Source organism: Carex rostrata, chromosome 1 (assembly GCF_964058835.1).
Source record: "Carex rostrata chromosome 1, lpCarRost1.2, whole genome shotgun sequence".
In the NCBI taxonomy this organism is placed as follows: Eukaryota; Viridiplantae; Streptophyta; class Magnoliopsida; order Poales; family Cyperaceae; genus Carex; species Carex rostrata.
Window position 1 is genome coordinate 2,976,208 of NC_135918.1, and position 11,631 is coordinate 2,987,838.

Here is an 11,631-nt window from a genome sequence, read left to right on the forward strand (position 1 = left end):
GCATCTAATTTTTTCCCACTGAAACAATTGAGAAAAGAGACATAGAGAGAGAGGAGAGAGCGATGGTTGGAAAAAAACAATTCAATCTGACTTCATTTTTTTTCCTATGATTTTAGCCTGCGGAGGGAACAAACGGTAGGAGGCTAAGGGAAAATTTTGGGCCTTCCGAACACCTGTCGAGAAAAAAAATGGGAAAAATCCAAAATCCAACCAAATTCCATAGGATTACCGACTGCCGAACAGGCCCTTCAAATCTTCGATCATTTGGACTTTAAAAATTGGAAAATGACTTGGTTGCATGGGAGACTAGGAACAATCGATTGTTTATTAGCCTACCTCTATATATATATATATAGAGAGAGAGAGAGAGAGAGAGTGGCTAATATCAAAACGTTTGCACCACGCCTCCCGTGCAACCAAGTCATTTTTCGATTTTTAAAGTCCAAATGATCAATGCGAACTGTTAGATGTGTTCTCCATATTAAAATGTGCTTGGAGACCAAATTTTACATTTTTTGAAATTTTTTTACTATTTATTAAGCCACTTTGAAAATCGCTGATCCAACGGTGGCTTAACCAAACAGTAAAATTAGAAGTTATCGTTGGATCAGTGATTTTCAAAGTGGCTTAATAAATAGTAAAAAGATTCCAAAAAATATAAAATTTGGTCTCCAATCACATTTTAATATGGAGAACACATCTAACGGTTCGGATCGATCATTTGGACTTTAAAAATTGGAAAATAACTTAGTTGCACGGGAGGCGTGGTGCAAACGTTTTGATATTAGCCACACTCTCTATATATATATATCTTTTTGTAATTTGACATCTATGTTTCTTGTAAAAATTAAATATTTATCTTTTTCTGTTGAGAAACAAAACTTATCAGCATGCGGTTCGGCACAAGTAACATTTGCAGTATACCTGAACGAAAATCACTCTACACATGCCAAAGAAGAATATATATATAACATAGGCTGCTTCCCTCAATGTTAAGTCTCATAAATAAAACCATTTAGCGCTAATTGATCGACATGACATATATGACATCATTGCAGAAGCTCAAGAATTTTCTGTCACTTCAGTTGTAATTCAATTGATTTCGATCCATCTGTTCATCTGTTGAGCTAACATTCAAATACACTAGCTTTCCTTAACTCCTTTTCTTTCTTTAAAAGAAAATTCAAATCCATTAGTCCGAGTATATGAGGGTTAAACTGACATAGATATTCCGTGATTTTAAAATGTATAATAAATGGTGTTTGTATCGAAAGTATCATTTCTTTTGTTTTTACATATTTTTATATGAGTGATGCTTCTGTGCATACAAGGATCTATTTGTAAAATGAATATATTTTTATTTTCAAAGTTCAAACAGTCGATCCGAACCGTTCATCTTGTTCTCCATATTAATATGTGCTTGGAGACCAAATTTTACATTTTTCTGAAATTTTTTACTATTTATTAAGATGAGTACAAAAAATATCAAATTCAGACCATTGAATTTTGTACCCATCTTAATAAATAGTAAAAAAATTCAGAAAAATGTAAAATTTGGTCTCCAAGCACATATTAATATGGAGAACAAGTTGAACGGTTCGGATCGACTGTTTGAACTTTGAAAATAAAAATATGTTCATTTTACAAATAGGTCCTTGTATGCACAGAAGCATTTGCCTTTTTATATATATAAAGAACTCTCCTCGGTTGACAGGCGGGACCCACAGGATGTAAAGGTATAAAGCAACACAGTATTAACCCCATCAAATATATGTTAAAAAAGTAGGGAAAAAAAAGTACAATTAGCACTTGCCTCCAAAATGATGGCAAGCCACATTAACAAAAAGGAGAGAAGTACTTATAGCTCATAACTAGGCACTAGGCCAATTATATAAACAATCCAATAATATCACATATAATAAGTTAATAACTCTTTCAAAAGAAGATGACAGCAAATGGTGGCTAAAGATTACATGGATACGAATGCAATATGCTATGATGATAACTATTATACGCATGGACCACACAAACAAGACAGCTCTCATTAAATCTTGTCCCTCTAAACCTAGATTAATTAACAAACAAACCCTAGCGCTCTTCTAAAAAAAGAAAAGTACAAATCAGTAAACTATACAACTTCCAGTACTAAAAGCTTTTTATTATTCACCATAGGTTACTCCAGAGCATAAATTAATCAGTTCAGTAAGTCCGGAAACAACTTGTAACAAGTACTCTCTTTACTAGGGCTAGTCTCAGCCTGTTCAGGTTCAGATGAAGAAGGCGACGGTTCGTAATTTGAAACATGACGTGCAAATTCAGATAACATCTGAACTACTTCTCGCATTGCCGGCCTCTCAACGCTGTTTTCTTGGACACACAACATTGCAATGAAAAAAAGATGCATTACCTCGTCTATCGGCACAGTACGCAACCGTGAGTCCACAATACGAGACACATTTTCTCTTGTGCAATTTGTGACCCGCTTGGTCCACTGGACTATGTCCACCCCTTCGCCAAACTCACCTACTGGCTTTTTACCAGTTATCAACTCCAGTAGAACCACACCAAAACTGTATACATCACTTTTCTCATCCACCTTTAGTGTATATGCATACTCTGCAAATAAATAAACAACCTGTTAATTAATATCACTATATTAGTACATAGCCGTGAGCTGGTCATACACTCGTACCTAAGGAATCATTGTAAATAGCTTTTACAAAGCAATTGGAACTGTATTTTCAGAAACGGAAGCTGACAAAACGGTATGCAGCGGGTCTTTTCACATGGAGTTCTTTTTTGTTTTGAAAGGAGAAAAGAGATTATAGACTTGTCATAGTTCCCAAGGTGACTTCTATCATCTACATTTTTTTTTACTGGATGTTTTCTAGCATTAATATGATTTAATTAAAGAGTATATCCTAAATTTATGCAAACTACATTGAATTACTATGGATGGGATACACTAATGTGCACAAAACTCTATTTTTTGTTGTATATGTGCAAGCTGCTTAAACAAAGCAAACTAGCATTAAAATTATTATAATAATGGAAATATCTTTACACAATATGCAAATCCCAAGGTGAATCCTCAGTCAAATCTGTGGCACCCTTTGGGCATGTCCCACATTTTACTAAGTTGGCATTTCCAAGAAAAATTCTATGCTTCTGGGGTTTGTTTCTGTTAAACCCATGCTATGCTGATGAAACACTTCTCTTGAATTTCTAAACAAATTGTTAATTCTACGCATATTATGGTCTAAGATTTAGGAGTATCAACCATCACTCAGCCAATTGTTAATCCGACGCATTCCTATTGGAATACTAAACCCGCAAACATGCGGTGCCAAATCCCAAGGGCTAATTATTTAAAATCTTTGCAAATCTACCCCGGATAATTTAATAACTTGCTACTTTCGGTTATTCCAAAATAGGTACCATGACTCCCAACTTAGTTACCAATGCTAAACCCATGCTGGTCAAAGAACAAATCTAACTGAAATCAGATTACAAAATTTGATGATTTAATTAATCAGCCAATCTAAACTAGGATGGTATAGGTTAAAAAAAGATATACTTATGGGAAAAACAAAACTAATCTCCTTGATCAGGAGAATAATAGGAGTTGAGGTCGGAAATTTTTTTCAATACAGTAAATCAGTAAATATAGTAATGAATTAATTCTTTTCTACGAGTTGCTTTCACCAAAGCCAATACGGCACCACTGTGCCGTGTCAGAAGTGCTGCATTGGAATTGCATTTCCTATGTACCGTATTTTTCATAATTTCTTCTTGGCAAAGGTTTTTCTCAAGTTTCGAAACAGGTGGGGAAATTGAATGGCCAGTTGGAGTGGGCCACACTGATATGTGTAGTCTCTGTCTCTTTATGTGGGCCTATTTGTAAAAAGACTGAAAATATAGCTTCGAGTTTTGACCTCTGGCGAATGAACAGTACATTCTATCTAGATTCTAGAACAAAAGGGATCCTTGAATCACCCAAAAAAAAAAGAATTCGTATCCTCTGAGATATCTCAAAATTTGCGTGACTTTTTGGAAAATCCCAACCGTTTAAATACTCTCTGCACGAATCTCAAAGCACACATAATACTGACCCCCTACATCACCCCCGAATAGGCACCGGACACGTTGGTCACGCAAAAGTTGAGATATCTCAGAGGATACGCACCCAAAAAAGAGAGGACATTATTGAAGAATTTCAAGCAACGTATGTTTGTGTCCTAGTATGTGCGTTTGGAACTTGCAGTTAAAACGGGAAGAAAGTTTTTGTCAGTGGTTCTGATTTTTCAGACTTTCTGGATTTGAAAACAAATGATAAGGACATTTGAAAATAAAAATTACTGATATCCAAAATAATTGTTCTTAGCATTTAGCAACGGATTGACCCAAGCTGCTAAGCATATTCAATAAATTTTGGTATAATTTTAGTACTCATAAAAAAAAATCTTCTAAGGCTCAGCCTTAGTTTATTATTGACTATATATACATAATATATAATTTATGCGTAATACTCAATTTTAATAAAAAAAACTAGTTTTTAATATAGTAGCAAAAGCACATGGTCTATGTAAGAGGTCACAAGTTTGAAACCTAGATGAGAGAAATCATTTGTTGTAATAACGACGGTATTAAATAGTTTGATGATTTCATCTTCAACTTTACTAAAAAAAAAAAAAATACTAAATTTCAATAAACATACACACACATACATATTAATATAGAGTGACTGCCACAAGAGATCCATAATAGATTTTGTCAACGTTATTATTTGCTGCAGAAAACACAATTATACGAAGCAAAGAAAAATAGAAAATGAAGAACATAAAATGTAACAAGGAGATACCTGGCGCAATGTATCCGTAGGAGCCCGCAACAGCTGACATGGACTCGGAGGCCCCACCATCCTGCAAGAACTTGGCGAGTCCAAAATCTGCCACGTGTGCCTCAAAATTATCTCCAAGCAGTATGTTATTTGACTTCACATCCCTGTGTACTATCATGGGACTACAGTCATGGTGCAGGTAACATAGTCCTCTGGCTGCCTCTAGTGCAATCTTGTACCGGCGGTCCCACGCCAGAAACCCGCCTCCTTTTCCATGCAACACCTCGCCTAGGCTGCCGTTGGGCATGTACTCGTAAACAAGCACATTTGTATCATGATTTGTGCAGAATGCCAGTAGCCGTACAATATTGCGGTGTCGGATGTTGCCTAGGGTTTTGATCTCAGCCTTGAATCCATGGTCATGTGTATGCACGGTATTGGACCCCAAACCCATTAACCGTTTAACAGCAATTACTGATCCACTGCGGGTATGGCCCATGTAGACCACACCAGCCCCACCACGGCCAACCACATTGCCATCCTTCATGCACTCTAGGACGTCTGCCATATCAAAGTCCACCTTGCGGAATGCGGTGAGGCGCCATGTGGCAGCATGTCTGGACACATGATGGCACGACCGAGCCCGTAAAACAGCTGCAATAGCAAAGACCACTGAGCAGACAAGGAGGCCCAGAGCGAAAACCAGCTTATAATCACCCGGGGCTCGCCTGAGAACAACTGGTGCGGCAGTGTAATTACACGGGTTGCTGATGCTTGGACCACACAAATGGGGATTGCCGGAAAATGCCGAAGCATTTAGATAAATTAACTGACCTGTTTCTGGTACTGGGCCTGACAAGTCATTGAAGGAGAAATCTGCTGAAGTTAGGCTCCTTATTGCACCAATCGAGGCCGGAATTGATTCATTTAGATGATTTCTTGATAAATTCAGGTAATTCAAGATTTTTATTCTGGCAATTTCAGGCGGAATATGGCCGGAGAATTCGTTCTGGCTAAGGTCAAGATAAGCAAGCTGAGTGCAATTCCCAATTTCGGGCGGAATTGGACCCGATAGCTCGTTAATACTCAAATCAAGTTTGACCAGATTGTTTAACCGGCTGATCGAACCGGGTATCGGACCACTGAGTCGGTTATCACTGACTAAAAGTGCTTGTAAAGAAGAAAGGTTTGCAATCGAGGTGGGAATCGGCCCCGAAAGCAAATTGTTGGAAATATTCAACTGAGCTAGCTGGGTCTGATCTTGGTCAGGTCTGGGGTTTTCTAACAAAGGGCCAGTGAGAAAATTGCTTTGCAACTCTAACAGGTTTAAATTTGGCAAGTATATTAGGCCTTCTGGGATACTTCCATTTAGGTAATTTTGGCCAAGTCTCACTCTGACAAGGCTCAAGCACCTTCCCAAGCTCTCTGGAATCGGACCAAATAAAAAGTTTTTCAACAAAATCAGAACTTTGAGGTTGTTAGAATGGCACAGGCTATTTGGGATTGTACCGGTTAACCTGTTCGTTGAAATGTCAAGCACGTTCAGGCGTCCCGTGGCCCCTAGACGGGCCGGTACTGGCCCTGTTAGGTTGTTCATAAATAATTGAAGTACTACCAAATTTGGTAAATCAGCCAGGTACCCCGGCATGGGACCGTGTAACTGGTTCATGAAGAGGTTAAGTAGGGTTAACTGGGATAGACTAGCTAGCTCACCGGGTATTTCGCCCGTTAGCCCATTGTTTGATAAATCAAGAGAGAGGAGATTTTTCAAGTTACCAAGTGATACCGGAATGCGACCGGATAAACGATTGGTATGCAGAAACAATGTATCGAGTAATTCCAAATTACCGAGTTCATGTGGGATTTCACCAGAAATGCCACAACTCGACATGTCAAGATGAACCAGATTATGTAACTTACCAAATTCAGCTGGGATTCCACCTTCAAAGGAATTGAAATAACCCAGATACAGTTTCTTCATACTCGTAATGTTGCCTAGCTCAGGTGGAATAGGCCCTTGCAAGTCGTTGCCGTTTAGCGAAAGATACTCCAAAACCGGCATTGCACCATAACTCGCTGGGATTTCCCCGTAGAAATAGTTACCGCCGAGGTCTAGGTACTTCAGGTGCATCAAATTGGTAACACCAAGTGGCAGTGAGGCTGTAAAATTGTTATCATAGGCATCAAACACTTCAAGATTAGGCAAGGTTGCATAATCCCAGTCGAGATGACCGTTGAATTGATTTGAAGAAATGTTGAGGTACTTGAGGCTGTGCATATTGGAGATGCTTATCACCCCGTCGAGGTTGTTTCCAGCTAAGGAGAGGTTCACAAGCGCATCGAGGCCGGTGATGTTCAGTGCCACTGAACTTGAGATGTTAAGGTTTGATATGTTGAGGGAGGTAACACGACTGTGGTCACACCTGATACCATACCATGAACAAACTGAGCCGGGTTTCGACTCATCCCATGTATTCAGTTGTGGAATGTTGCAATCAAGAGCACTTTTAAGGGATGTCAACACGAGTTCATCGCCATGGAGAAGTGAAATGGAGATGACGGTGTGTATTAGACAGGAGATGCATATGGATAGTAGAAGGAAAGAAGTAGGTTTCATCATTTCTGTGGGTGAAACAAAATGTGTTTTAGCTGATTTGAAGAGGGGCTTATAAAATGGAAATGAGAGGGAATCTACGAAACTTCATAGGATAATCATGAAAAAGATTGAAGCTTCACGTATAAGAGATGAGGAATAGGTTCTCTGTACCTCTTTCCTCTCTTTCTCTTTTTGTTTGTGGGAGAGTTTCTCTCTCTGTCAAGTGAGATTGAGATGCAGAGAAGCTGTGTGAGATTTGGAGCAGAGGCTTTGTTGGGCTTCTCTTTAGTAAAGGCAAAAAGAGACGGATGGGTGTGTATGAGAGAGAAAGATAAGAGGGAGATGGCATTTTAAATTGTACTGGGATATGGCAATATGGCATAGATGGTTTTTGTTTTTTTTTAGATTATTACAGATTAGATTGTTGTATCAATGAGTTTTTTGCTCATTTTTTTGTCGGAACACAACGGTCAACCAATTTCTTTGTCATCTCCATTATATTATTAAGCAAGTTGGGTGTCCGATCCGCCAACTGCTACGATTGAGAGATGAAACTTCAGATTTGATCTCAGCTCTCAAATTACATAATTTGTCTTCTTTTGATTAAATGCATATCTTTTATGTATAGAAGTCTAAATTTAGTTAAAAATATACCCACCACATGTGCTGTCACACGATACGTTACAATTTAAAATGAACAAATTCTGAAATTTAGCTATATATTTATTTGTTTCCTTATTCCTTTATTTCCATATTTTTCCTCTTCAATTGAGAAGACTCCACCTTCTATTTTCTTATTTATTGTTTCCCTACTTCTTCGTTTCTATACGAATCACAATGGAAATCATTTTTTTTTTAATTTCCTTATCTCTTTCTTTGTTTTTATACATATTGGTGTGGGCAATTTAGAATATATTTCCAATATATAATATATCAATGTGTGTATGTGTGTGTGTGTGTGTGTGTGTGTGTGTGTGTATTCTAAATTGGAAACAAAGAATAATATAAATTGGAACGTGTGTGTGAATATATATTTTTCTTATAATATGTGTGTGTGTGTATATATATCCTATACATACAAACGATAACATTTTTTATTTATATTTTTTGATATCATATTATATGTTGATATTGATTTGTTGTATGATATTTGATATTATATTCGAATCGAGCTATTATTTGATATCATTGGTACTTAAAAAAATAAAGAATCATCACATCATCAAATTGTTATCAGAGATCACGATTAAAGTTAATTAAAAATACATAATCATATAAATTTTCTATTAACATGTGTTTTAATTTTTAGATAATTATTATTTTCATTGATATATTTGTTTCTTATAATATGTCCCCGTTGCAGCGCACGGGTATGATACTACTTTACTACTATAATTTTTTTTTTATAAGACATTTACTACTATAAGTTATAACATAAATGTTTCAATTAACATTCCTAGGTTAAAAAACTAATTCAAATACAATTTACTCTTTCTTGATTCTTCGTAAATTCTTATTTACAAATGAGTTCATGTGCCGTCATAAGCTTGGCTTGATCAAAATCATAAATAATGTTTCTCTCTCTTGCAAATGTCATCTAATATGAACTTGTGACTATATAATTTTATTTTATTTTAAAGCGAAGTCATGAATGGAGCTCGCATTCTCGACTTTTGAGTAACCATAATTTTAGAACATTTTCTCCTAACCAACTGTGCTACAGTCCCATCTCGACTATATTACTTTACAGATGGATTTTTTTTTTCATAATTTTTGAAATGATGAGAAAGAAAATTGTATGAGGGTATGCCTGAAAAATTGTAAAGTGAAGTAATATACAAAGTGGGGGCTAAGTAAAGTAGATGTTTCAAAAGGTTTGGCTTGACTGTGTGGAGTGTGGGCTTGATTTTGGTTCCTCTAAGCCGAGTAATGGCACAGTTTCTACATCAGCATGCACCAGGAATTAAATTATAGTTAACCTTTTTCATAAATTATTGTAAGCTTGCTGCAGAAAATGTATTGCGCGACAGCTTTGAATTGTGGAAGAAACCAAAAAGAACACAGAGTTATGGACCAGAACAGGGGAGGGGGGAACCAGCATACCAGCATATAAAGGATAAGGTAGGTTAAAAATACTGGTACGGAATATTTTTATAATAGAAGCTTGTTCTGAAAACAAAAACTACGTTTACATATATAAGTGGGATAATACCCAACGATTTCTATTGGAACTATTAAAAGTGTTTTTCTTGTACCAAACAAAAATACTTTTACAATTATACTTTATTCGAAGTGTATTTCTACATAAATATTTTTACAGTTTTGTAGAGCAGAGATAGTGCGTCATACATATTCGAAGTGTTTTTCTGGACTTAGTAACTAATTTTCGTATTAATAAATAAAGATATTATTATTATTAAATTAACAGCAATGAATTACTTTAGTTTACCAATAAAATACGGTGACAATAATATTAGTCATCATACTTATTCCCGATTTTTTTATTTTTATCCAAAATATAAATTGAATTTTAAAAATTAACCGAACCGGTTAACCGTTAACCGGACCAAATTTCCGGTTAACGGTTAACCGGACCCTTTGAAATAGTCCGGTTAACCGTTAACCGGAAATTTGGTTTGGGTTCGCTTAACCGTTAACTGGATTCGTTGGTTCGCTTAACCGTTAACCGAACCCGATTTTTTTTTTTTTTTTTTTAAAACAGAAAATTTTAAATGTTTTTTTTTCTATTGAAAATATACATGAAAATTCGTATTTAGATTTATCAAATTTACACCAAAAAAATTTGTAAATCAAATATGAAATTTAAAATTATAGAAAAATACACATACACATATACATATACATATACATATTATATATGAAATTTAAAATAATATGTATATGTATATGTATATGTATATGTGTATGTGTATGTGTATTTTTCTATAATTTTAAATTTCATATTTGATTTACAAATTTTTTTGGTGTAAATTTGATAAATGTAAATATGAATTTTCATGTATATTTTCAATAGAAAAATAAAAAAATTTAAAATTTTCTGTTTTAAAAAAAAGTAAAAAAAGTAAAAAAGAAAAAAAAATTGGTAACCGTATATTATTTATGTATATGTATATGTATATGTATATGTGTATGTGTATGTATATTTTTCTATAATTTTAAATTTCATATTTGATTTACAAATTTTTTTTGTGTAAATTTGATAAATCTAAATACGAATTTTCATGTATATTTTCAATAGAAAAAAAAACATTTAAAATTTTCTGTTTAAAAAAAAAAAAAAATCGGGTTCGGTTAACGGTTAAGCGAACCAACGAATCCGGTTAACGGTTAAGCGAACCCAAACCAAATTTCCGGTTAACGGTTAACCGGACTCTTTTAAAGGGTCCGGTTAACCGTTAACCGGAAATTTGGTCCGGTTAACGGTTAACCGGTTTGGGTAGATTTAAAATTTGACAACCGGTTCGGTTAATTTTTAAAATTCAATTTATATTTTGGATAAAACTAAAAAAATCGGTACTTATTCCTTCTGTTTAATTGATAATAGTTGGACTAACAATAATAACAAAAATTGTGAGGTAAAATTTTCAAAAGCAGAATTTATCTTGTGTAGAGAATGCATTTGCATTAGATGTGCCACTTGGTCCGCACAACAGAAACATTTTCATAGGAGTTGTATGAAGTTAAAAATATATATATATATCCTTAATTTTCTTTCCAAGTGTTCGTATAATTAATAAGTAGACCAATGTCTCCTCGTAGTCGTAGACCATCTCCAGATATTTTCATACTGTCTGTTTCCTGTAGGTGCGGATGTAGGTTAAGTAGGGAAGGTGAAATTAAACAAAGGAAGAGACTTAAAATATCAATCCGTATCAGCAAATCTACCATGCGATCCTAAGGGAATAAATTAATCCAATCCTAAAGGTTAATTAAGTAAAGCAAAAATAGAACAGACAGACTAGGCCATCATGCACAGTTTTTTAAACCATAAAAAGATCATGCGGAGTGGGCCCACCATCTAACTGGTAAACCGTATCCCGATGCATGTACTGAACTAGTGAACTGTAAGAGGAGGTAGAAAGCAAAATGTTATAATGGCTGAATCATTTTGTCCAGAGAGAGACAAATTAGAGAGAATTATGTAACTCATGAATGGTCTCCTGGTATACTACAA

At 35.3% G+C, this 11,631-nt stretch overlaps 1 protein-coding gene across 1 annotated transcript; it reads right to left on the reverse strand.

Moving 5' to 3' along the window:
- Window positions 1-1,890: 1,890 nt before the first annotated feature.
- On the reverse strand, window positions 1,891-7,699 carry LOC144552060 (uncharacterized). The gene is made up of 2 exons (XM_078300154.1): window positions 4,862-7,699; window positions 1,891-2,616 (listed from the first exon to the last, which is right to left on the reverse strand). The coding sequence occupies exons 1-2, from the start codon at window positions 7,458-7,460 to the stop codon at window positions 2,195-2,197; spliced, it is 3,021 nt and encodes a 1,006-aa protein (XP_078156280.1). The 5' UTR covers window positions 7,461-7,699; the 3' UTR covers window positions 1,891-2,194.
- Window positions 7,700-11,631: the final 3,932 nt, after the last annotated feature.

Excerpts from the sequence above, each read along its gene's own strand:
- LOC144552060 (XM_078300154.1), bottom strand. The coding sequence starts at position 7,460 with ATGATGAAACCTACTTCTTTCCTTCTACTATCCATATGCATCTCCTGT. Across the intron at positions 2,617-4,861 it reads CTACGGATACATTGCGCCAG|AGTATGCATATACACTAAAG; the intron begins GTATCTCCTTGT and ends ATTTATTTGCAG.